The following is a 27344-nucleotide window of genomic DNA, read 5'->3' as shown; positions in this document are numbered from 1 at the left end:
TAGTATATATACCCCACTCTCTTCCATGACAGCATTCTCTGAAGATGCCAGCCACAGATGCTGGCAAAACGTCAGGAATAAACTCTTCTGGAACATGTCCACTTAGCCCGAAAAGCCCACAAAAAATAGGACCACTTTGGACATTTCTGAAGTCCAAAGCAGACCCCATCTACACATTGCTTGACCTCCAGCAACTGGCAGCCAGTGGATTCCATGTTAACTGACCTCCCCAAATGAACTCAGCATCTTGGATAGCTCCTTTAAATGTCAGATTAACACCTGGTCTGGACTGCTTGCCCTACTGACCTGGGGGGGCATCATTCTCCTGCCCTGATCTGTCCCCCCAGTTGCAGCATAAATGTCTTGGGAAGAGGCACCTGAGCACATTTGGGAGCACTTCAAGGCAACCAGAAAAGGGGAGTAGTATATAACTGGTTATATACTGCAAAGGAGGGCCTTGAAATATAGACATGGAATCCAGGAAGGAATGGAAGGCTGCTGTGCCCAATGCATTTTGACTTCCTTTCCAGGATATTCCACAGAACTAAGAAGCAAATGACAAGGAATTACTTTTCCTTACCAAAGAAGGCATTCAACAGCTTCTGGACCTGGATGTTGCTACCAACAGTTCGATACACGCCTTCAGTTGCGATCCCTGAATGGTAAAGGAAGCAAATGAGGAAGAAATGATTACTCCTAGCAAACCAAAAAGCCTTGTGTTGCATGGCCAGGAAGCTCCACAGTGCCATCTGGTGCCATCCTTTCAAAACAGAAGGGGAAATATACTTCTCAAATGATACCAACCATGGGAGCTCAATGAGAGTAAAGTGTGTGATAAAAGGGGATCCAAGTTCAGAGACCACAGTATGATTTAAACCACTGATGATAATCCCACAGGTGTCCCAGTGCAACCCATAAATAATTTGGCTCTGGAACTGGCACAGTTTCAGTTTCTTGAAACCAATTCATGTCTATATTAAGTGCAAACCCCAAGAGGACTTTACTTGCATGCAAAGATTTATTGGTTACACCTGTTCAATGAAACTCCACATCTGCACAACAGCTGCACAACCAGAGAGCAGCAACTCCTGACACCAAAATCAGTAGCAGAGACTTTGCTTTGTCCACCCCTCCATCCCTTTATGTGTTCCTTGGCTGGTGGCAAGGTTTAAGATGGACAGCAAGCGACTGCCCCATGGAGTGTCATACCCCCTCTGGACATTGACCCAATATGATCCACTCTCCTCACACACCTCCAATGACAACTCTGCTATCACACCCTATTCATGAACATTTAAATAACCCCCCTTCAGTTTCCAGCAAATGCCGTGAGAAAGGACTTGCCTTTTGTCTCCACTACGTTGATGCATTTCCTGACGAATCTGAAGCCAATTTCATTCAGCTCCACTGTTGGGAGGCAGAAACAGGAAAGGAAAAATTAACCACATGCAGTTCCAAGGACAAGGAAAGATCAGAAGAGGAATGGTTAAGGGAGTTTTCCACCTCCTTGCACACTGAACCTACAACAGTTGCCTAGTGAATTCTGGCATAACTATAAAGGTAGATGTCACATCCATCTCCTGCTAAGTCCCTCCAGTGAGGATAATATGAAATTGGGGGATGCAGAAGAGATGGCACCCCAATCTCAGATGTGGCACCGCAGTGGCAGCATGCCCTTCCTTTGGGGAGGCTGACTGGCCCCAACCTTGCTTTCTTTCTAGCGCCAGGTCAAAACATGGCTTTGTATTAAACTCTTTGGGGACTAAGGTAGTTCGTGTCACCACTCCGTCTTTTCTTCTCCAAGTAAACATAACCAGCTCCCTAAGTCATTCTTTGTAAGGCCTGGTTTCCAGAACTTTGGCCATCTTGGTCACCCTTTTGTGGATGTGTTTGGACCGAAAGCTACCAATGAATATTGGAAGACAGCTGGGATAGTAAATACATACATACACAGGTGGGGAATGTGCGTGTGCAATGAATGATGTTCCTGCTGACTAACTGAAAGGAAAGAAAAATTGTGAACCGTTGCAATATCTGCTATGGCCAAGAGAGAGCAGGAGCGGACCACTCTTTATCACAACACGCAAGAAGGATCCATTACAACAGACAGAAAATGTGACTTACTTTCTTCTTGCTTTGTGATGGGACTGTGGTAGATCTAGATAAAAAATGGAAGGGGCAGAACAAATGGTCAGTTATAAAAATACGACAAGTGGAAAAGACTTTTTAAAAGACCCAAATATCTATCACAGGGGAACATAAACTCGCCAAAGCTTCTCACACATACGCCCCAAAAGTATCTTTTTTAAACAAAACTACCCATCACTTCAAGGCAGGGAAGCCTTGGGATTGGACTGCTTTGACCCCAGTCTCCTCATACTCAGAAGCCATTAAACTATCTCTGAAATGAGGATATTGATTCTAGTCCAAGATATTTTCCACCAGCCTTGTAAGTCATGTGTAACTTAGGAACCCAAATAACTCAAAAGGATTTAAAAGAAAATCAAGGCAAACTAAACTTGCAGGTTCCTCTCTCCCTCAGTATTTTGGGCTGTAGTACAGAACCAATGTACAAAGACTATACTGTTGGACTATGACTCTGGAGACCAAGGTTCAAATCCCTGCTCAGCCATAATTCCTTGGCCGAAATTTCACCAAGAAAATCTTAGGAGAGGGTCACCATAAGTCAGCGTCGAAAGCACATCACAGCAACAAATGGATAGCCTTAAGCTTTGGCGTCTGATCACACAGCAAGTGGCGTTGGGCAACATGAAACAAACCTAGGAATAATTGCCACTTAACAGCATTTCTTACATGTGGGATTTAGGATACAAAACTTGCACAGAATCAGTTCTTTGCCACGTAGGAGTAACACATCCTTCAAAGGCCACCACAACATGCTGCAAATCAGTTGAAGCCACTAAGACTAGAAGTGTTCCATTAATGCATAAGCAAAGAAGTAAATGTTCAGCATTCTGCAGTTGAGGAAGCATAAGGCTTTGTTGCTGTGTGCCTTCATGTCGTTTCCAACTTATGGCGACCCTAAAGCGGACTCTATCATGGGGTTTTCTTGGCGAGATTTGTTCAGAGGAGGTTTGCCTTCCTCCGAAGCTGAGAGAATGTGACTTGCTCATGGCCATCCAGTGGGTTTTCATGGCAGAGCAGGGATTTGAACCCTGGTCTCCGGAGTTGTAGTCCAATGCTCAAACCATTACTCCAGGCTGGCTCTTTTAAGCTTAAGGCAGAAGAACACCAAATGAGATCCTATCTTCAAGTTGCCTTGAGTCCCTATACTGGGAGGAAAGTGAGATATAAATAAATAGTAGTAGTAGTAGTAGCATTCAAGCATCAGCCACATTGCCAGTCTTCCTCACTAGCATAAAATTAGATGTCTATGCAGAGTAACTCCGACTAAAGCAAAATCCCCTTCTTTAAGACCAAGCAGCTTTCTTGTCCCCTTCCATCTTGTTTACTATTCCTCTACAAACTCTTCCTTTGCTCTCCTTCCCAGAGGCTTCAGATGCTACTACGCCCTTCCTTTCCGATGTTATTCTAGCATGCGAAGCTCTGGGCTTAAGCCCAAGCAAATATATTTTTTTTCCACCAAGGCTTTAATTGTACTTTGAGAGCCATAATAAATCTCTCTTGGACTTTTGCGCTTATCTTGCGCATGATACATTCTGGGAAAGAAGCGCTGGGATCGGACCTCAAGGAAGGAAATCAATTAGGCAAGGATGGCTGCGGAGCGAAATCAGAGGCGATGTGCGTAAACAGAAACAGAGCGGCTGGAGAAAGAGGAGATACAATGGAAGGGAAAGAGGGGGTGCAAAGACTGGGGAGTTGGGACTCTGTTGTTGTTGTGGGACTGCATGTGTTGTGTGCCTTCAAGTCGTTTCCAACTTAGGTGACCCTAAGTCCAACTGATCATGGGGTTTTCTTGGCAAGATTTGTTCAGAGGAGGTCCAAGAATCTGAGATCTGGCATAGATGTGTGATTTGGGGAGATGTAGGCCCACAACAGTGCCTTGCCATAAAACCCATTGGGTGACCTTGCGCAAGTCACACTCTCTCAGCCTCAGAGGATGGCAATGGCAAACCCTCCTCTGAAGAAACCTGCCAAGAAAACCCATGACAAGTTCACCTGAGGGTCAGAAATGACTCGAAGGCACACAATATCACACACAACTGATGCACCCCTCCGGCCTCTGACAATTGTGAACCCAGGCCTACAGGTCCTTGAAATCTGCATTTTAGGAATACATACCGGCTCCTTCCCATCCATGGCCTCCATCCAGAGCCGCCGGTTTGCTTCGGACGGAGCCTGCAAAGTGATGGGCCCAGGCCTGCAAGAAATCCCATGAGAGCAAAAACAGAGGAAACTTGGTTGCAACAAGGGGAAACTGAATCTAGAATAATTGTTTCTTCCAATACTAAAAATAAAACATCCGAATGGCAACACTCTTAGCATCTCCCATTGGGAATATTACCTCTGCTGCTTCTAATGTAGTTTCATTAATAGGGGAAACGTGCAGAAACTGAAGATAAGCAAAATGCACCAACTGTGTGGGATGGCAGACCACCAAGTGAATTTTCACATTTTACTACACTGCAACTGGTGTAGCAATTGGGGACACACATGGACCATAAGGTACTTTTTAGAGCCCCCAGTATCCCACTCAGATTTCCTAGACCTGTGATGGTGAACCTTTTAGAGACCGAGTGCCCAACCTGCAACTTAAAACCCACTCATTTATTGCAAAGTGCCATGTCCCTCTGGCTTTCTAGTAACAAACTCTGGCAAACTCTGTGCTGGGGCGATGGCACATGTGCCCACAGAGAGGGCTCTGAGTGCCACCTCTGGCACACGTGCCATACGTTTGCCATCACTGTCCTAGACCAAATCCAGGCCGGTCAATCCAAGAGCCAATGAAGCCACCATGTTATTTTCATGGGTTCAATACCTACTAATTAATAATAATAATAATTTGTTTTATTTATATACCGCTATTCCAAAGATCATAGCGGTGAACAGCAAGTAAGCTAATTAGCAAGTAAGCTAATTTGCCCCCAACAGTCTGGGTACTCATTTTAGCGACCTCGGAAGGATGCAAGCCTGAGTCAAGCTTGGGCCTTTTGCTGGTCTTGAACTCGCAACCTTGTGGTTTCGAGTGAATGGCTGCAGTACAGGCATTTAACCACTGCGCCACCAGGGCTCCTCCTCCCTAAACTGCAAGTTGCGGGTTCAATACCAGCCAAGGGCTCAAGCTCAACTCAGGCTTGCATCCTTCCGAGTTCATTAAAATAAGTACCCAGCTTGTTGGGGGAAATTAGTTTACACATTGTAAACTGCTTAGGGGGTGCTTAAGTGCACTGATAAGTGGTATAGAAATGTACTCGCTATTGCAATCGCTACTAAAGTGGCCCAGTGTTGCTGCTCACCTTTCAAATGTCTCGATGTCGAAGCAAAACCTTTTGTCTATAGAGTCGGTCTTCCTCCTCACACAGGACTTGAGCATCAAATGTAAGGTCCCCTAAGAAGAGCAACAACATTTGAAAACACAAGCAGGCAAAGCACACTCAATGTGACATTTGTAAAGCAGTTGGGATCAAACCAAACCCGTCCGTCAGCAGAAGTGCGGAAATGCTGGGGACGTTTGATCTCAGCGGCAGCCTTGCAAACTCAGATGAAGATACAAGGAGGTCCCTTGAGCCTCTTGCTTGGGAAGAAGCCACTAAATAGGTTTTCTGGGAGGACAATGAGCCTTGGGGGTGAGGGATGTCGCTTGGGGGAAGTAACAAATGCCTCCCTTAGCAACAACCATAGAAAGACACATGCTTACATCTACATACATCACTAAGAGGATTCCAGCCATTGCATGTGTGTTTCACCTGGCCCACGCTCCAGTCATGCTCCTGCCATGCTTAACTGTTGCCAAGTTTTTGCTGTGTTTGAACATGTGTGTCTAAATGTGGGAGGATAGGCTATGTTAGCCTTAATGGTGAGACTGGGTATCTGGCATGGCCTGGGATAATGGGCAGATGTGTGGGGAAGGAGTATCAATTGCCAATGGCCAAGGTTGCTCTTGTGGGAACGCATAGCTTGGTATGGGGAGAAAATACGGAGGGGCCAGAACTTAGGAAAGAATATGTTTTGAACTGCTGACAAATGGGGCAAAGGCTTTTTTTAAACAGGTGAATTGTTTGTATTCTAAGTATACTGGTGCCAGGAAAATTCCTCAGTCCCAACAACAACGCTTTACCAAGATTTACTCAGATTGCTGAAAAGTCCTTTTCTGAATCTAATGGAGGCTTAGTTATGTTTCTCAGGTGGAGTTAGCCTGTACATGACATGCTCCCAAAGAAATCCCACTTACTTGCTTGGCCCCCGGTTTCTGCTCCATAGGGGTCATCCTTAGCATCTTTGCCTCCTTCTCATACTGGCAATAGTACTTGACCCATGAGATGCCCAGGGCCCCTGTAGCAAGCGAAGAATTGGACATGTTTAACAGAGGTTGCATGCATGTTCACCCAGCTATATTTGTTCAGGACATTTGGTGTAAAAAAAAAGCATACAATAGGATCTGTTGTGGAAGTATCCCATTAAAACACAACGCAACACACTGCTTGGCAGTCACTTACATTTCTCTTGGGAATACAGATATCCCTCTATGGTCGGCCTCCCAGGAAGCTTGCAGGTGAGGGGCGCTTCTTTCATCCGTTTCTTGAGGTCTTCCAACTCTTCCCGCGTACTAATGAAATGGTTCCTTGTCTGTTGAATGGGAGAAAGACTGAGTTTGTATCTGAACATACACATCCTGCAGAACAAAAAGTTCTGGAGTCATCGGATCAGCTGTTATATACTCTTCGACCCAAGAGCCACCTGGCTGGACCAGAGCAAGATGTCCATCTTGCGTTCTTCTCCGCTGGGAAGCTTGGAAAGGAGATAACAGTAGCATCCAAGAGACAGACTGCTCCTGATGAAGAAGGAGGTCCATGGGGCATTAGAAAAATCCTAAGGCTAGATCAGATGGAAAGGTTATCTAGTCTGGTGTTCTGCTCTCAAGGGGACCACCAGGTGCCTTTGTGGGCAGCCTATGAGTCCAGTGCATCTCCCACCTCAGTCCCCAAAAACTGGGACACAGTCCTTTGATACTGGAGATAATGCTTGGCTATCTTGACTAGAAGCCACTATTATTATTATTATTATTATTATTATTATTATTATGGCTCCATCTTCCTACAGGAAATTATGCAATCCCCTTTTAAAGCCCTACAAATTGGCAACTAATATCTCTTGTGTTAGTGAGTCCTACAATTTAACTATGATTCATGTGAAGAAGGACTTCTTCTTATCTGAACTGATTCACTCATCTTCAGCGATGACCCTGGGTTCTTGTATTATGAAAGAAGCCCAAAACTATCCTCCTATCTACTTTCTCCTTCCTTCCTTCCTTCAACTCTCTTTTTACATAGACTGGAAGCCATCCTGTGCTTCTGTATGGAGTATAAATCAATTGCAGCAACAACAGACCCATTTCAGAAGCACTTCTAGAGAGGAAGTTAAAAAGGTTCAAGCTAACTCACATTTTGCAAACTGAGCTGAAGCTGTTGCTTATATGGAAGAAAGTCCTGCGTCAACTCAACTGTCAAGTTGTTGTAGGTGAAGAGGCTGTGAAGAAAAGCCAACACCTGCGGAGGAAACGGAGGACAGGTGACTTGGAGAGCTACTGCAAGCATAGAGCATCTTGCCAAACCTGTGCCAAATCCAAGGGCAAGAAATGCAATCGGAGAACTGCCAAATACGGTTGAAAGGGTTGCAGCTGAATAAGAAGAAAACAAAAATAATATCCACAACTGATTTACATCACTTTAAAATAGAGGAAGAGAAGCCATAATCCAATTTGACATGAGTTTTGCATCTTCTCTGTACCACTGAGAGGACGCGAACCTGCATGCAATAGTTTAGGAACTTTCCATACTTGGGCTCAGTCACATTAATCAAAATGGAGACGACTTGGAAGGGTGACTATGAGGGAACCAGATAAGATCCTCAAATGTAAAGGTATCTCATTGAATGCTAAAGTCAAGATTATGTATTCTGATTTCTAGGTCTGGATGTGAAATGGCTCACAAGCTAGCATTTGTCATTTTGTACTTTATGGTCAAAATGGACACGCAGAGTTGCTAAGAAAGCGACAAAAGGTTATCATAATATTACTGATGTGGACCAGATTAATCTTGGAAAACTCATGCAAAACACTGGGGACTTTTCTTTTTAGTGCAGAAAAGGTGTGGAATGGAACGTTTTATGAAGTGTGAAGATGATCCGTGCAATTAATGGTTGGAAGACGAGTCATTAGTTAGTTAACCGTTTCAAGCAAAAGATGCAGGAGATGCTGCCATTCTCACAGACAAATGCAGCATAAGCAATGTTAATTTGTCAGGTTGGTTTGTGCCGTCAGGATGGGAGAAATCATGTCGTTTCCTCATTACCTAGACTTGGTTTTTTCTTTCAATTTGAATGGTGTAACATAGTTACTTGGTGTAACTATGTCCTTGTTTATGGTGTTTTGTTTCTCCGGCTTCATTATATCATCAGGGATTGCTCCATTGCAAGGAGCCATCACTCAGTCCCAGGTTTTAGCCCTCAAAACTCAGCACTTGAGTCGACCCGCAAACCCTACCTTTCTTACACATCTCTCAATTTTCTGTAGTGTTTTCCTACCAACACCTCCAGATCCAAATGCAATGGGATTATGGGGGAGAAGAGGAACGGCAGAGGAAGGAATGGCCATGCTTACCGGCTCCACGATACTGAACTTCTTGCTTTCCTGCACTTCTTGGATCTGATACACATATTCCAGGGAGGATTCAAAGAAGTTGTGCTGCTCTTTGTCCACCTGCAAGTCAGCCTGGGAGAAAAGGTTTACAATAAAAGATGTCACGGGACACGCTCACGCCACAGTTATGGAAGCCATAATCCAATTCGACAGGAGTTTTGCATCTTCTCTGTACCACCGAGAGGACGCTGGGCTTCTCAGTCTTTACCGATGGAGGACCCCAGGACCTACCTCTTGCAACTGGGATTCTTTTTTCTTGGAGGATAAATTCAGATGGCGGTCCAACATGGAGTAAAACCTCTCTCCGTCCTTCTCGAACTTCTTCTTGCGTTCCTAGAAAGGGAGAATTTGCATGGTAATTCATTCTGTGGCTGTTACCGTTTTCAAAAGGAGAGCTGCCCAGAAAGGAACAAGAGTACAAAGACGCAAAGCCAAGCCAAGAAGAAGGCCAGGCGCTCTTTGCTCAAGGGACTCACATCACTCTATGCATAAAATAAAGCCCAAAACCAAGCTCTTCTTCAGGGATTTTCCCACTTCTTTGTGCACTTATTCATCCTCCACAGAAATCAGAAAAGTCATGTTTTAGTCTCTCTTTGGGTGACCAAGATCCTTCGCCAAATTGGTGCCCAGCTTCAGTGCAAGGTTTGCCAAATCTCACAGTCTGACCCTTTTCTCTGGTCTACAGTGCGTGGGGAGGAATCTCAGGACAAGAGCATCACCTTGAAAAGTATCTATACACACACAAACACATCCTCATTTGTTAGTTGCTGTTATCTGCCTTCAAATGGTTTCTGACTTGTGGCAGACTCCAAGGTGAACTTATCACAGGACTATCTAGGCAAGATTTATTATTCAGAGGAGGTTTTGCAGAGAGTAGGTCACCCAGGAAGTTTCTGGGGCTGAACAGGGATTCAAACCTGTCCAGTGCTCTAACTACTGCACCACACTGGCTCTTTGTTAGGCCTTTGGTTTTTGTTATTCCTTTGAACAGCATACTCTCTGCCACTATGGCTGATGCTTAAGGTCTTGCGCTTAATGACTCCACCAAAAGCATCCTTTTGTGACATTACCAAGGTCTGTGACACCACAAGATACCATCCCAAGGTCCTCAAAATCTCAAGTCCTGGGTCAACCTCCAAGTTCTCCAGACCGCAACCCAAAGCTCAATACCAAGGTTAGAAATCATGCTGCCTTCAAAATGTTGTTGGACTGCAAGTCCTAGCATCCTTGGTGAAGGATGATAAGTGGTAGAGTCCAACAACAAGCGAAGCGCCACATGATTCCCATCCCTGCTCTGTGCAACGCATTGCCCTGCTCCCCTCCAAATTTTATTAAAGTACTTGCTAATGGGGAATTTATGCTGGAGACAGACAAAATTGAAGGTTTAGGTAGAAGTGCATGTGAAATGCAGAGCCATACAATGGAAAGGTTTATAAATTAGCCATTTGCACACTGCAAAGCAACAGCCACACCGCCCTTGCAAACACAAAACGCCAAGCATGCCCAGCAAGCACCAGCCAGACAAAAAACAGGAAGCAAGTTGTTTCCCAAATCAAGTGGAGCTGAAGTGGAACTAGCTTCCCTCAGCAACGAGAAAACTGAAGCGCTGGCACCAAAGAACCATCCTAAGCAAAACAAAGCCTTAGAAACGGAGCCTGGTGCCAAACCACAATCGGAAACCACAAAAGGGAAGGAGGGCACACATGCAGGAAAGACTACATCGCTGTGTGTGTATTTATATTTACATACAGACGTGTGTGCCCTAACCAGAAATGCAAGTCAGCAGTGTGATGCTGCAGCAAAAACGGTTGATGCCATTTTTGCCTGCATTTTATAGAATCATAGTGTTGGAAGAGACTCAAGGGCCACCATCCAGTCCAACCCCTTGCCATGCAGGAACTCACAATCAAAGCATTTGATAGAAAATGTATAGAACCACCTATGGTTCTAAAGTCATGGGAAGGAATGACTTATATTTGTCATTATTCCTCATTGGGACGACTATATCCAATTCTGGGTGTAGTGTTTAAAGAAGGATGTAGGCAAGCTGGACCAGATTCAGAAGGTGGCAATGAAAATGGTCAATGGAACAAGTGTACCTTTTTTTAGCTTGTTGTAAGCCAGCGTGGGACCCAGCAAATTCATTGATTACTTATTGACTGATTGATTTGCAAGGGTCCATAAGGGGATTGGCAAAGCGACCAAGGCACTGATGCACAATAGCCCTGAGGTGCATTGATCCTGTTGTGGATCAAGATACAGGCTTGGAAGTGCCAATGCACATCATTACAACCCAATGCACCATGGGACACACTTGCCAGCATTATAAATATTTGCAATCCACTAACAGTCCTTCTTAATGCCCCCACTACTTAGCTTTCTTGTTGTGTTGTTGTATGCCTTCAAGTCATTTCCAATTTATGGAGACCCTGATACCTATCATGGGGTTTTCTTAGCAAGTTTCTTCAAAGAAGGTTTGCAATTGCCTCCTTTTGAGGCTGAGTGGATGCAACTTGCCCAGTATCACCCAGTGGGTTTACATGGCAGATCCAGGATTCGAACCCTGGACTCCTAGTATCTAACACTCAAACCACTACAGCTAAGTATACATAAAGTTAAATAACATAAACAGAGGATTCTGGCCAGACAACAACAACCACAACAACAACAACAACAACAACAACAATAATAATATGTGCTTGAAAGCTGCCTGGCTCTCACTTAGCAGACTCCACCCCGATATTTCATGTTCTGTATCTGCAGAGTGTTCTCTCTCTTATTGGTGAAGCATTTAAACCCACAACACTCCCACACACAACACTACATTGTCAAGCAGCCCTGGGACGGTTGACATCTTCCTTGGCTGTTGCAAAGCAGGCATCTGTGCCGACTGGAGCATTAATTGCTTTGGTGGCCAAGAGCCTCCAGCAAACGTATAACTGCAACAGGGAGGGAAAAGGGGGGGGATACAAAGCATGGGATGCCATCTGCTCCGCTAAATTGCCATGCGCTGGTGGGCCTCTTTCTAAGAAATTAAAGAGCTTACTAGGAAAAAAAAAGGTGGAAGGGAGAGGCAAGAGAAGGAAGCTGTCTCCTGTTCAGGGCTTGAAAAGGCTTTTGGAGCAGCTGTGGCTGCAGCGCATTGGCAACCCAGAACATGCCAAATGGATTTTATTCAGGCTTAATCCACAAACCAAACACAGTGCAAGGTTTTGGACTGGAGCCACCCGAGAGCCACTGGAAACCAATGGGAAAGAACCCATCCGCCCCGCAAAAAAAGTCTCCTTTTTAAGTGGTTTGTAAACTGACTTTGGGCGCTGAGGAGTAAATGTAAAGTATTCCGTCCCAAAGACATGTGCCAACATGTATTAACACCAAAGCCAAATTTATGCTGCCTTCATCTGGTATTTGTTTCATTTTGACAGGGCTGGGATCAGCGCATGGGGCTGAGCAAATCCGAAAAACAGAGGAGAAACGGAGGGAGAAAGTATGCGCCAACGGGATCTCGGCTTCTGTGTTGTTTTGGCTTGGCCCTATTAAAGGCATTGCCTGGCTGCACATATACAAACATGTCATTATGCAACCTTGTCCTCCAGATGTTGTTGCTGTTGTTATATTTATTTGCATCCTGCGTTACCTTCCAAGATTGTGACTCAAAGCGGCTCACAATTTCAAAGAACAATATGATCAGAAACATACAAAAAGTGAATGTCGACATAGAATGAAAACTATCTGCAGCATTAAAGCAGTCCATGCCTCAAGTGAAAAGAATAAAATGCAATTAAAAAGATAAACTTCAGTTAAAACAATTCATAAGAAGACATTAAAAGGTTAAAGAAGGGCCTTTCCTGATGATTTCGGAGCTTGGGACGGATCATACAGGGAGATACGGTCTGCCAAATGGACCTGGATCACAGAGATCTTTAGGTTGGACTCCAACTTCTCCCAGCCTCTGCTAGCATGGCCAATGGCCAGGAATGATAGGTGTTAGAGTGCAACAAGATCTGGGGGACAATGTGAATCCCCGATGGTAGAATTCAGAGTTAGTCTGGAAAGTCAGTCTTACAGCACCTTTGAGACTAACTAAAATAGAGAAGTTGGTAGCATGAGCTTTGGTAGACGTAAGCCTATGAAGCAGGCTTAAGGCTACAAAGCCTGCAAAGTAGGCTCAAGTCTACCAAAGCTCATGTTACCAATTTCTCTCTCAAAGGTGCTGCAAGATCTCTTTGCAGACTGGTTTTCCAGGCTAACACAACTATAGCTTTGAATTTGACCATCAGGGATTCATATAATCCTCCAGATCTTGTTGCACTCTGACTTCCATCATTCCTGGCCATTGGCCATGCTAACAGGGGCTGGGAGGAATTGGAGTCCAACCTATAAAGCCCTTTATGGCTCAAGCTCATGCTACCAACATCTATCTTTCCATCAGACTCAAAGGTGCTGCAAAATCTCTTTGCATAACGATGCCAGAAGCATTGACCAGTTTGCTTGCAGTAACCAGCAGACGCCCTTTCACTTGCTCGCTTCCCAAAGAGACCCACTTGCTAGAGCTTAAATTGCAAGGATGAAGAGAACAAGCCACCAAACAAGAGGGTTAGCTCTTTGAACGCTCCCCGTCTTAAGATCTTGTCTTAATCAAAACCCCAAGGCAAGCCTGAGAAGACAAGAGGAGCAGTTTAGTTTAGGAGTCCCATTGGCAACCAAAACTCAGATAAAGCTCTTCCCCTCCAGCATTTCCTGGCGCATCCTCTGCTTTGGAGGAAGTCTGGCACTTGGAAAGTGTGCCTCCCTAGAAAGTGGCACCGATCCAAGGCTGGGTCTGAAAGACTGGAAAGTCAATCTGGAAAAGGGGAGGGAGGCTGGGATAGATGCAGAGGAGGCCTCCTTTCACTGATCCAAAAGTAATTGAAACAGCGAAAGTAATTGGAGGAGGAGGACTAGAATGAGAAGAGAAAAAGGAAAAGGAGGAATAAAGGTAGTGAAGAAGAGGAAGAGGAGGAGGAGGAGGAGGAAAGGAATGAAAAGAGGAAGAGGAAAAGGAGGAGGAAAGGAATGAGAAGGAGAAAAGGAACAAGGAGAGATGGTGGATGAGGAGAAGCAGAAGAAGAGGAGGAGGAGGAGGAGGAGGAGGAGGAGGGGGGGGAAGGAATTAGAAGAGGAGGAGGAAGTGGAGAAGTAATAAGAAAAGGAGGAGAAGGAGGAAAAAGGAAAGTAAGTGTAGCAGGAGGAGGAGATGGAGGAGGAGGAAGAGAGAGAACTAAGTCCCTGTTAGTTAGTCCTCCTCTGTAACCAGCCCAGACCCCCTTCCTTTCCACTCCATGGGAGGCCCTGAATTACATGGAGTCTGCCCTCCCTGCTGCTTAAATGATATGCATTTTGCAGATTAATGGGAAAGGCAAAAGCAACCCTGCAAAGGAAAACATTTGCACGCAAGGTGGAGCCTGGAGGCTTGTTTTCTGCCTTTAAAAAGAGCCAAGAGCATCTCCAAACCCAGGCGGAGGAACAAATAGGCCAGAGCACAACATTTGCTTTCTACCTTTCCCGTTTTGTTTTGCATCATGGCCTGCATTTTGAAAAAGGGAATGGCCCGGGTGTCGCAGGAGAGGAGGGCCAGAGGGCGGGCGTCTGCCTTGCGGTCTTGCTTAAATGTCAAGGGCTCCAGATGCGCTGGGACGGATCCAAGCCCAAGCCTTCCTTCTCCAAGAGGTCTCCATTTCAAAACTGGTTCACAGCCAGGAGCTTTGGAAATGCCTCATGACTCATGCAGAACCTTGACTTTTTGATACCAGCCGAGGGAGAGAACAAAACTTCCCCGCTTATCCGAAGGAGTGCTTCTCAGCTTGCAAAAATATACTATTTGTATTTATTGCAAACCTTTGAATGGTTCATTTAAATTAATTTTCCATTTATTGTGAAAGGTGCCATCTGCACCAGTTGCATATCATGTGGGCTCCATCTAGAGATGACACAAACCATGGTTTAGTGATCTAACTGTGATTTAATAGTGGTTTGTCCCACGCGCTGAAACAAACCACTGCGATCTTTTAATTATTTTCACTATAAAGACCAGCAGAAATGCTATGCCTTGCTTTCCAAAACCCTCAACATATAAGAGAAGAGGACAGTGTGATACAATACAATATGTTGGAAACAACCTGAAAGACACGCAATGAGAACAACGTATAACAGAAACTTTCTTTTTTTAAGTGCACATAAAGGGGGAAAACTTACTTTGGTGAATCCAATTTGCTCCTTGCGGAAGTTTTCCAGTGGCTTGATCAATAGGTCGCTCGCATTTTGCACCTAAGGGGAAAAGTTGCAAAAAAACATTTAGCAAGGAGTAATTAAGTTCTGGAATAATACATTAATAAACTTGGATGCAGCTTTTCAGATCTGAACAGTGAACTCTCCAGTGGCGCACCAAAATCACTTTTAATCAACTCATGTTTTTCAGACTGGGAATGCATGAAGTTGGAAGAGTCAACAGGATTAGGGCTTCCAGAATGAAAACAGGAGACCACACAATGGAGCCGGTCTGAGGACATTTAAGGTAACATCTGCGTCCCCAATTTTTGGACCAACCGTCCATCCAAAGGGTGGCATTTGCTGTTAGGACAAGAGGAGTTCCCTCAATTACTGGCCAAGCTCTGCTCAGGAGGGAGAAATGGCCTGGTTGACAACCACAACTTTTGTGCTACTTGTATGTATATGTGAATTCCTTGCCCTCTGTTCCTCCAGCACAATCACAAGGACAAGACTGTGGTTAGTGCTTCAAACCATGATGAACAACCCTGGCTTGCTCCACTAAACCACCCAAGTGAGAGCATTGAAGGAGACTTGGCAACAAGCCTGATGATCTGGACATATGGTGCTAGGTCTGCAAAGGGGGGAACATCCAACGTAAGTAAATACTCAATGCTTCATGCTGAGGCAGACCCTTGAAGGGTCCACCTAGCCCAGTACGGCCATCTCTGACTGGCAGGAGTGGATGTCCAGGGCTTCTCCTCCACAAGAGGAAATGAACCTGGGACCTTATACTGTGCCAGGCCCTTGAAGCTCCATCTAGATCAGCAGTGCCACTCCTGACCAGTAGCCATGGCTCTCTGGACAGGTTTTGGACAAATTTCTTTCCTAGCCCTAACCCATGATGGTCTTCTACCCAAGTATAAGCCAGGTCCATGCTGGCTAGCTTTGAAGCAAGGCAGGATTGGGGGTATTCAGTCTGCTGGGTGTAGTAACCATCCAGGACTTTCTCTCAAGGTGAGCATACTAACTTGGACCATACAGCAGACAACTGGTTCACAGCCAGAAGCTTTGGAAATGCTGCATGTAGCAACATCTTTATGAGCCCAATGGAGTTGTCAGGTGTTCTGAAGAGGCCCTTCTCTCTGTCCGAAAACCTTCCTAGGCTCCTTTGGTGAGAACAAGGACCTTCTTGGTGGGGTCCTTGGTGGCTTCTCCCAGGCCTTTTAACCCTTTTCTCAGGGAGGACAGGATGGCTCCTTCCTTGCTCTCCTTCCATCAACAAGTCTTATGCTGTTAGGCTTTTGGAAAGTCATAGAAATTGGCTTTTAACAGCATGCTGTGCTATTTTATAATAGGTGCACATTTTAAGTTGTCTTTTAAATAGTGTCTATGTTTATATGTCTACTCAAGTTTTTGTGTAGTTTTAACTTGTATTGCTTTCAATGTGTTGTAAGCCACCTTGAGTCCCATTATTGGGGAAAGGGGCAGGACATAAATGAATAAAATCATCATCATCATCATCCTCAGAGATCGGCAAGGCAGGAGGAAGACCCAGCATCCCAGAGGCCTGCCATGGCTCCATCTGTCCGAACAGGTTATCCTCCACATCTTGAATGTCCCAGCTGACAATATGTCCTCCAAACGAAGCCCTTGACAGCCCTGAGACCATCAAGGAAGGGAAGGGGGCTTACCATCATGGATCTCTCCAGTTCCACCTCCTGGAGCAGCTCTGCAAATTCCTTAAAGGATTCAGCTACGAAGGAGAGGAAAGAAAATTAAGACATATCAACAGTCGAAATAAAGAGTATTGGCCACACAAACTGGGAAACCCATGGCTAGTCTTCCCTCTTCTGAGGCTGAGATGGCTAGAAGGAAGGGAGGAAGCATCTGGTTCTACTGGCTCAACTTGCATCTCCAAGGCTGAAGCAACGAAAAGAAGCAGAAAACCAGGGCTGTTTTGGGACCGTGCCTGTGATCTGATTCACTTTCCCTCTGATTCACGTCAGCCGGCTCTTCTGCCCATCTCTCAAGACTTCCAATGGTGCTAAAAATTTCCAGCTCATTTCATCAGGACCAAAGGGCCTCCAATGTCACCGCAAGAGCTGTTTCCAACTTTTCAAACCATGCATGGTTTGGACAGCAGCAGCAGTGAACTCAAGAGGCAGATGAATGGCTGCAATGCATTTCCCCCCTAAAAAGGCAAATTTAGGGAAAGGTGGATCGAGTCAATCAAGGAAGCCATGGCCCTGAATCTGCAAGACCTGAGCCTGGCCATTAATAAGAGGGTGGCTTGGAGGTCTCTCATTCATAGGGCCACCGCAAGTCAAAGCCCACTTGATGCCAAAGAACGAACAAACAAGCAAAAATCCACAGAAGGTGCAACCTTTCCAAGCAATGGCAGCCCAAGCCACCAACGGCAAAGAAAGCACTTACCAATGTTAATCTCATCGTCGGTCAGAGTGTCCCCGATAAAATCAAACTGAAAGGACTGAAGGGTCTGAGCAAATTTCTGCACGGCTGAGGAATAACCTACGAAAGGCAGAAAGAGACAGAAATATTCAGCTCAATAATGGCCACTTAAGCTCTATATTTGTTCTCAATGAAGATGACACTTTGGAGATTTTAACTTTCTTTCCCCTAAAAACAAAGGAGAACTCAGCACTGAAGACTCTCTAGGCTTCTCCTCTTTCTAAATGAAAAGACTGAGAAGACCAATAAAGAGAGAATGGAGTAAATGTGAAAATGGAGAGGTTTAGATAGGGAACCCATTTTCTGATGAACTGAAAATTAATTTGAAAAGCAGTCATTGCTTAGTGTCTGCCCAGCTTCTCATGAAGCCTACCATCTCTCAATATGTACTAAAGGTATCTTAAGCAATAACCTTCTTCCTTGAAAAAATATTACTAGCCAGAATCTTCCTCACAACTGTCTTGGACTGTGATCTAAGATCAATAAAACCGAGTCCTTCGAAAATGCAACTGAAATGACAAGTTAAATCAAACTGTTTGAAATCAAGTCAGTCCCACCCAAAAGCATTACGCAACGCAGCCTCCGAGAAGCCAAACTGCAACAATTATTCACTTGCCAAGTTGGTTTTTATGAAGTGTAGACCTAAGAAGAGCAGCTGCCGTTGTCTGGTCTCTCATTAACATGGCAGACAAACGAAGGAAGAAAGGGGTCAGAATGAGTCTGTCTGGATAAACCGGGCCCTTTATCACCAAAGACATGCATTTGGAGCCTCATGACAAGCTTCAACTCTGATCAAAGTATTTCTCCCCATTGGCTCCAGAGCAAAAGATGGGATTGAAGAAAAGAAGAAAGCAAATTAGAGGCTCCCAAAATTTCCAGCAATTTAGAAAGAGAGAGTTAAGAGCTATGAAACACATTTCCCTTCAGGAAGGATGTTTCCAAAAAGACGAAGGCATGCATGGAACCAATTAGGACCAACTGCACTCCAACCCAGTTCTCTCTGTCTTTAGGAGAGGAGTGGGTCAATCCTGGTCCTTATCAAACATATCTGTAGCCCAAATCCCATAAGCTCATATACATCTTAGGTCCAGGCTATGGGATGGACCTTGTCTCCCCGCATGGGCCCACCTGGACCCTGACATTTTCAGGAGAGGCCTTTCCTTCAGCTCCATCACCTTCACAGCTATGGCTGGTGGGCTCATAATGCTTCTCAGTGGCTGCCCCTCGATCCACAATGGACATTATTCAGGTCATGTTCAGTTTATGGTGGCCCAAAGGTGAACATATCATGGGGTTTCTTGGCCAGATCTATTCAAAAGAGGTTTCCCATGACTGCCTTCCTCTGAGGCTGAGTAGGCGCGACTTCCCCAGGATTACCTAGCGGGCGTCCATCGCTGAGTGGACATTTGAACCCAGGTCCCAGCCCAGCACTGAAACCCTCCTCCACACCTATTAAAAGATGTATGAAGACATAATGTGATACTATGCCTGTGTACAACCTCAACAAGGCTCTGTCCATTGTGCTTAACTACGGTTAGTTGATGCAAGCCAGCTTCAAACTATGGTTAATAATGGACCCTTTCGCACCCCCTTCAGTGATGCCACTGACAGTAGGCCCTGCTAAAGCAGAATCCTTTTCTCTTGATCTTTTCTTCCAATGTTTACTATAGACACGCTGCTACAACCTGACACCCAAAGTCTGTTTCTCCAGTCCTCCCAACGTTGATGCTGCTTAAAAATTTCCAACGGACAAGGAAGAAAAGATGGGTCAGGGGTGCAAAAAGACGTAGAAGGGACCTTCTTTGTCAGAGACTTTGTTAGGTGAGGTATGCCTGCATCGCACAGGATCTAGTTCTCCAATACTCCCATGCAGCCTCCGAATATTTCATTTGTTCCTCCATTGGAACAGAGCAGAAATGAACTATCCCAAGACCTTGTGTTGTGTGTGTTTCTCATGTGCACACATGGCAACATGGCAACATTTCCATCCATCTTCACCATAAAGTCTCAGTGAACCAATGTAACCACGCAAGGTTACCATTGTGATCGACTGTTCGTTTCACGTAGAAACTGCGAGATTTCCAAGTGAAATAAAAGCAAAGTAAATTGCAGGAATTGCTAGCGGTTGGAGAGGAGAGAGCTTTGGTCTCCCCACAACACAGAGAGGAAAGTCTGACTGACAAACTTCTGCTTTAATCCAATATGAAATCACGGGGTTGGAAACGCATTACGCATAGACACACACACACACCAGTTTGGGGGCGGTCGAGGGAGGGCGCATAGCTCGACCGCATGTTGTTCCCACTTGGTTTCTTGCACAGTTGCATCACTGCTCCAATCCATCACACCCGCCCAGATCCAAGGCCCCTTTGCCAATTTCCACTCGCAGGAGCCTTGCCTGCTTTCCATCTGTGTTTGCAGAATTGTGGGGGCTGGGAAGGGAAGGGAAAGAGAATGGAGTCCCTGGCAATACCAATGGAAAAGAAACCCCCCACCCACCACCCCCAAAAAGAGAGGAATTGTCCAGCATCCATCTGCCCAGCCGTTTGGGGATTTATGAGCAGACTGTTAATCTGATTAAGAAAAGGGAGAGAGGAGAGACGGCCCAGACTTCAACAGATGCCCCTCTTGTACCCTGGAAACACTTCCAACAGAGTGGTTTCATTACACCAGAAAGTAGGGGGATCATGGTGAGTAAAGGAGCCACTGGGTCCTTATGGTTCCACTTGTCATGGCTGCATCCTACACAGTCCTGAACTAGTGTGTGTATTTATTTTATTAGCGTGTGCATTCACTTATTTGGTGAGCAGCCAGTAATAGTTTGAGCATTGGACTAGTACTCTGAAGACCAAGATTCGAATCCCAGCTCAGCCATGGAAACCCATGGGCAAGTCACACACTCTCAGCCTTAGAGGATGGCAATGGCAAACTCTCTCTAAAGGAATGTGCCAAGAAAACCCTGTGAAAAAGTCACCGTAAGTCAGAAAGGCACACAACAACAACAACAACAACAACAACAATGAGAAACTAGAGCTCTGTGGCAGAGAATCCCTCAACTGCAAATCCCAGGATTCCACAGGATGTTTCTGTGGCAGTTAAAGTGGAATCATATTGCTATTAATCAAGGCTTGTGAATACAAATCAGTCACAGATGCATTAATTCTAGGTTACACATTTGCAACTGCCATTGTGAATTCCACCTCAGTGGTAGTAGTAGTAGTAGTAGTAGTAGGGAGCCCTGGTGGCACAGTGGTTAAATGCCAGTACTACAGCCATAACATTGTAAGTTCAGCCCCAGAGGTCTCCAGGTTGGCTAAGTCTTCCATAAGTTGGTACAATGAATACGCAGCTTTTGGGGGGCAATTGGCTTACAGACAGTCAACCACTAAGAGAGTGCTATGTTCATTGATAAGCGCCACAGAAATGTACATGTTACTGCTACTGCTATAGTAGTAGTAGCATTAGTAGTAGCAGTGAAGGAAGACAGATAAAATCTGTTAGTTCTCTGCCATCTGTTTCTCTTTGGCATCCCTGTTGTTGATGCCTTACTTACAACTCCTTGCAGTTACACTAGCCAAGCGTGCCAAGAGGAATCTGTGCCCTCTGCTCAGCACTGGAGGAATGTTTCCTGTGGCCTCCAGGGAAATCCTCACCTCTGGGCTGAACCTCTCCATCCAGGCAGTGTGAAAATAAACAAACTAAGACTCCCTTTTGAAATAATGCAAATTGTACATTAAGGACTGTTTTGCAAAAGAGGGAGTTCCGCTGAAACGGGAGGAGAAAGCCTTTCGGCACGAAAAGTCCTCGCCCTTCGAAAGCCAAGAGGGTGCGACCGCCACAATGCCTGGATGTGTGCCAAAATTCTTGCTAAGGATGAGGCAAAACACACACAGTTTCCAAGTCAGTTCCAAACAAGCCCAGGGAGAGAAAGTTACTCAAGAGCCATGAACCTCTCAAGCAACCTTGGAGAAAAAGATAAAACCATCTTTAGCATGAGATTCTCAGTTAAGATCAATCACTTAAACCACACAAAACCTTTGTAAGAGCAGCGGCTTGATTGATCTGCATCGTCTCAGACAACGCTTCTGTACCCTATTACATTCTTTACACCAATCACCACAACCTTGCCACTCAAATACACCTGTGGCTGTACTTCCAGACCCATCCGCGCATCCAAAAAGGTGGATTGATATCCACAAAATAACATGCTAAAATAAATCAGTCTCAACGCTACTTCTGGATTCCTCCACTCCCTTTTCCATTCTATCCCAAACAGACTGAAAAACGGCTATCTCCTAGAAAACTCTTCTCAGCCATGATGGAGTTAACACCGACATCTCAGCTTCATCTGGCTTTATTTTTCCATGGCTTTATTTTTCAGAGGTGAAGGAACACCACGTTCCCGACCGATCATCCTAAATCCCAATACAACTAAAAGTTCAATTAATTTTGTTTTGCAGAGCTTGCTTCCCTTACCACTATTTGAATTAGTGTCATGCGAAGCATCAAATCTCTTTCTGTATATCCTTATCTAAGAGGGTGCGTCTTGCCCAGTTATCCATTAAGTGGATTTGCCCGGTGATCCCCTCACCTTCTAGTTTCCATCTGCCTTTCCCATTTTTAAAGCACTTTTGTTCCTTCGCTAGATACCAAACGTATCGCTTTGAGTCTCTGCCCAGAAAAGGATTTATCACTTCTCTTCTGCTGGCTGCTATAGCATCTTAAAGAATTATCTTCTGAACAGACAAATGGCAATGCAGGAGGGGGAACATTTTAGCATTTCCAGGTACAAGATAATATGACAATCTGGTGTAACACAAAAGTGAAATATGCCAGGGACTGGGATCAAGAGACGATAACGGCCGCATCTGTTCCAAAAGGCTATTTTACTTCAAAGGATTTCCAGCAACGATGGCAATATATCCATGATGAGTATTCCATGCAAAGCTTGGCATCTCAGTTACAAACCTTGTTGGCTTATTGTTAATCCTTTCTGGGAGAGGCCCAAAAGCTAAAGTCCAGTCTTGCTCTGGAAGAAGAGAAGCCAGCTGCGAAACTTAGTCTTTGTCTTCCTCCATCTCACTTACAACAAAGTGAGAACCAAACCAGGTGCAAACTTCTATCACCGCCATTTTAAAATGATGGGATGGGATGCAGGCCACAGCCATAATGGCAACGTTCCTTATGGAAATTAATGACTTGAAAGCATACAGCAACAAGAACTGGCCACACTGCAGCCAGAGTTTGGTGTTGTGCTTTGAGTGTCGGACTAGGGCCCAGGTTCAAATCCCTATCCAGCCATAGAAACCCATTGGGAGACTTTGGGCATGCCACTCTCTCAGCCTGAGAGGAAAGCAATGGCCAAGAAAACACCACGGTGGGTCTCATTAGAAATTATTTGAAGGCACACAACAACAAGGACAAGCGGAAGAGGGAGAAGTCAGAAACAAGACGCTAATCTTGGAGTACATGGCTGGAAATTCATGGGGTCAAGCGGTACTAAAAGCAAGCCAGGGCCAAGAGGAGGTTACAACCAGTAGGAAGAGAAAGCCATCCTCTGGGAAGCCACATTCCAAACTTATCTTTTTCTTCAATTGACACTAAGTTGCCTTCTCTTCTTTCCAAGGGAAAAAAATGCCTCTGCGTCTCCAACTTTCTTTGCCTCCATATTCAGACACACTTTGCAGCTTTACTAAATGCCAAGGGCCCAACCAGAGGTTATTATTATTATTACCAACAACCCATAGTTGCATGAAGCGCCTATGTTGCATGCAACTTGTTCAGAGGATTCCTCAGAAACCTAGCACCCTTATCATACTTAAAGCACATCCAGTGCCAAACTGAGCACCGCCTTACATCCCACCTTACCTGCCTTTCCCACTTCTTCTGCCTTTTGCATGATACCTCCTCCTTCGCTGTCATCACCACCATCACTCCAGGTGGCTTACAAGTTAAAACAAGAACGGTGAAGCTAAAAACAACCAAAGACAAGCATTAAAAAAAGAACCACACTATACACAGAATTAAAACAAGGTCACCTGAGCACAAAAGCTAGAATCATCAAAGCCAGTGTATTCGCTATTACGGTACAGTGCGCCTGTGTCATACGCAGATGCACCATACACGGCTTTCTGCAAACATGTAAAGCTGCCAGGGAGCCTGCAGGAGCGCATGGGGCACAAGGGGTGGCGTGTCCCATTAAGAGTAATGGGGCCCACGTCCATGGCACATGTGTGCCGCTGCACCACCGTGCCATGCATGAGTCCCATTATTTTCAATGGAGCTCGAGCATACACTTTTTTTTATGTGAGGGGGTCTGGAACGGATCCCCCGCATTAAAAAAGGGCGCACTGTACAGTGGTTCTCAACTTTCCTAATGCTGAGACCCTTTAATCCAGTTCCTCGTGTTGTGGTGACCCCCAACCATAACTTAGCATAGCATGTACATAGTCCGGACGGGTCAAGAGTTGCAAATGAGGTCCCAGAACCAGACTCTTCTCACCCGCAGACATCCTATATATCTCTCAGTAAGGAAAAGAAGACACCAGGCAATGAAGGAAGAGGAGGAAGACATCCAAAAGAACTTTAGCTACCAAGGAATCTTCCAGGCTTTAGGACAGAGCTTACACCAAACAAGGCAGAGAAGAACAGGTGTATGTCCTGAAGGTCCTGAGCTACCTCTCCATGGTGTACACTTACATCAACCTGTTTTCACTGCCTCAACAAAGCTACTTTTCCAGCACAAGCGCTCCACCTCAGAGTCACAAAACTTGTTACACCGGTTGTATAGGGAAAGCCAGCCAGCCGTCAAGTAAATGCTAGTCTGCCAGGGCTCCAAGCTTACAACTTGGCCTTGTCTTTTTTTTACTGAGAGTTGAGCACCATCAAGACAATCATCATCACCATTATCCTCGCCGCACTGGAAAAGGTATTTTCTGCACATAAAATAAGGTTTGTGCACACAAATACGGTGTTCGGTGCAGAAAATGCTGTTCCGGTGCAAAAAGAAAACAAAAAAGTCCTCTGTGCAAAAAAATAAAAGTATGAATTTTGTGTAGAAAAGTCTTCCATCGCAGCATCTTCTGCACAGATATATTGAGGTTTTGCACAGAAAAGGCTGTTTTCTCTGCAAAACAACCACCTGCAAATTTTGCACATAATTGCACAAATGGCAAAGAATCTACTCATCTACGCAGAATTCTTCCCATCAAATCTGCAAAAGGCCAAAGCCACAAATGTGGAGGGCTGGCTGTATTACACTTATTCTAAGCATAGCTAGGAGTTTCTCTCCAGGGATGATGATGATGATGATGGCTTTTCAGAAATGCCATCCATCCCTAGCCATTTCCAAGAGCACTGACAACCATCAAGCCATGACCCCAATGGTGAATAAGCTTGCCCTGCACCATCGCAGTAAGAACATCTTCCACCTTCTGACAACCAGACTATTGTCCTCCAAACAAGGAAATGCCCAAGACAAGCCACATGGCAAAGCCATGCCCTGCTGACAAGGGGCCTGAGCCTTTCCATCCAGCGACGGACGTGGCGTCCATCTGGACCCCAACCAATAGGGATGGCCGAAAGTAGGCCAGCCTCTCAACGACAGCAACATCTGCCAGTCAACCTCCTTCACAAAGGCTCTCCTTATGATAGTGCTGGAGTAGTAGGAAGCTCTCACAAAAGGCCCATTCTTCTTCCCTTCGTCTGGGACAGAAACTGTATTTCCCATTCTCCACATGACTCTTTTGGAACAGACCGCAACACAGTAAAGAGAGAAAAGAGGCCAAGCCATGCTCTCAAGTGCTGACTTGAAGCAAGAGACTCAGCTGTGGAATCGAATTCATGGGAGATCCTTAGACTATGCCTTCAACACAACATCTGAAAAGCAGCGCCACCGATGAACCTATAAAGGATAACAATAACTCTTGGTTTCATCTGCTCTCCATCTCTTCTATTTCTCTTCATCTACTCCTAAGGATTACGTTGGAGCAAAGCAATCACTGCCAAACGTTCCTGGTAGATTGTTTTTCAACCTTCCGTCTCGAATGCCCCGTTGGGATGAGGAAATGGTTTTGCATTGCTTGATGCTGACAAGTTGTCACATTTGTTTAGGGTAGTCATAAACCAATCTTTTGTACATACAGCGAGGCAAGATCTGCAAACCAGATTGCACCCGACAGGTCAATGGAAGCACTATTAATGCTATAGTACGCAGCCATCCATGAGTCCCAGAAGCTGTTGCAAAACTGCACAAAGTAGACACACAGTCATGTTTCCATGCAAAGAAAGACAGCCTCACAACTCCCTAAATTCCAGGCATAGCTGATGGGAATGTCCACATGCCTCCGAACACAACTGGACCATTTTTTGTTCCCCACCATCATGAAGATAAAAGAATGCCATCCAACATAATCTCTCCCGGCTGGAAAAAGAATCAGCAGAGCAAAGCAGAGGCCGGTTTTGGCTACCGAAATGCCTTGGGTTTCCTGAACTCTGCCCTTCAAGGATTCAGAGTGTTTGGGGGACATTCCTAAACCTGCTTCTTTGCAAAGAAGCATTCAGGGACTACTAGTGCAAAATTTCTTTGGTAAAGAAACTAGAAAGGCTTCGGCTGGGCTTGGATTAACCCTCCTTGCTCCAGTGATAAAATATGAACCCAGGCCTCGAATTTAGGGTGCAACTACACTGCAGAAATAATGCATTTTGACACCGCTTTAAGTGCTGCTGCTCCATCCTACGGGATCCTAGGAGTTGTAGTTTTACAAGGTCTTTAGCCTTCTCTGCCAAAGACTGCTGGTGCCCCACTAAACTACAAATCCCAGGATTCTGTAGGATGGAGCCATAAAAGTTATGCAGTGGTTCCTAAACTTTGGTCCTCCAGGTGTTTTGGACTTCAGCTCCCAGAAGCCCCAGCCGGATTGGCCAACTGTCAGGAATCCTGGGAGCTGGAGTCCAAAACATCTAGAAGACCAATGTTTAGGCATCAGTGAAAAGTAATGTCAAACTGCATCATTTCTACAATGTAAATGCATTCTATGTCTCTTGGAGAACTTTGGACACTCTTCCTCTAAGAAGTGCCATATATTTGGCTCACATTTTGAGCCAGAGCTTTAAAGCAACATGGGGCAAGTAATGCAAACTACACACCCCGCAAGTGACTTTCCAACCAGAAGGGTCCAAACCAAAACTCTTCCCACAACAACCAAGAAGATCTCCCCTGCAAAGCGGAGGCAATGTTTGGAAAATGTCAAGTACAAGGCCCTTTTTTTTTCTGGAGCAAAGCAACTCCTTTTCTCTGAGACTCTGGAAAGCCTGCGATTTCAGAATTTCCCCCGAAGAGTGTGACCCAGGAAGGCAGCCAGATGAGTCACTTGCAAAGGGCCAAATGGGGAAACCAGAGCCGAGCTCCAAGAAGAATCGGAGCAGCCTTCCCCTGAGCAAAGCCTTCCCTCCCTCCTTGCAAGGGAAAGAAAGGAGGAAAAAATCAGCTCTGCAGAGGAAGGCACATCTTCCCAACACAACTGGGGAAACAAACAGAGACCCACAACCTCTACTATCCTCTGTCCTAAATGCTACCAATGTGCAAAAGGCATAACTCTGGTGTAACTCGGAGGTGGCTGGAATGAGTGTGTCAAAGGCTCAGCTGTCTTGTTTCCATGTTGTAAAATGCAGAAAAGAGCAAACAATACAAAGAGAGGGAGGGAGGGAGGGAGGGAAGGAAGTCAGTAAAATTGTCGTCATCATCATCATCATCATCATCATCATCATCATCATCATCATCATCATC

General features: G+C 45.2%; 1 protein-coding gene across 1 annotated transcript in view; it reads right to left on the bottom strand.

The window, feature by feature from the left end:
* OPHN1 (oligophrenin 1) overlaps positions 1–27344 on the bottom strand; it is a 51734-nt gene that overhangs the window by 17511 nt on the left and 6879 nt on the right. The window contains exons 2-14 of the mRNA XM_042478539.1: positions 17522–17617; positions 16780–16841; positions 15074–15145; positions 9071–9172; positions 8801–8911; positions 7584–7688; positions 6639–6768; positions 6374–6474; positions 5439–5530; positions 4264–4342; positions 2125–2158; positions 1345–1407; positions 581–655 (exon numbers count right to left, since the gene is read on the bottom strand). Coding sequence (XP_042334473.1) covers positions 581–655; positions 1345–1407; positions 2125–2158; positions 4264–4342; positions 5439–5530; positions 6374–6474; positions 6639–6768; positions 7584–7688; positions 8801–8911; positions 9071–9172; positions 15074–15145; positions 16780–16841; positions 17522–17617 — 1122 coding nt within the window. The remainder of the gene's footprint in view (positions 1–580; positions 656–1344; positions 1408–2124; positions 2159–4263; positions 4343–5438; positions 5531–6373; positions 6475–6638; positions 6769–7583; positions 7689–8800; positions 8912–9070; positions 9173–15073; positions 15146–16779; positions 16842–17521; positions 17618–27344) is intronic.

This window comes from Sceloporus undulatus, chromosome 7, assembly GCF_019175285.1.
Source record: "Sceloporus undulatus isolate JIND9_A2432 ecotype Alabama chromosome 7, SceUnd_v1.1, whole genome shotgun sequence".
NCBI lineage: Eukaryota > Metazoa > Chordata > Lepidosauria > Squamata > Phrynosomatidae > Sceloporus > Sceloporus undulatus.
Note: the sequence above shows the minus strand (reverse complement) of the source record. Positions and strands in the feature narration are given on the sequence as shown.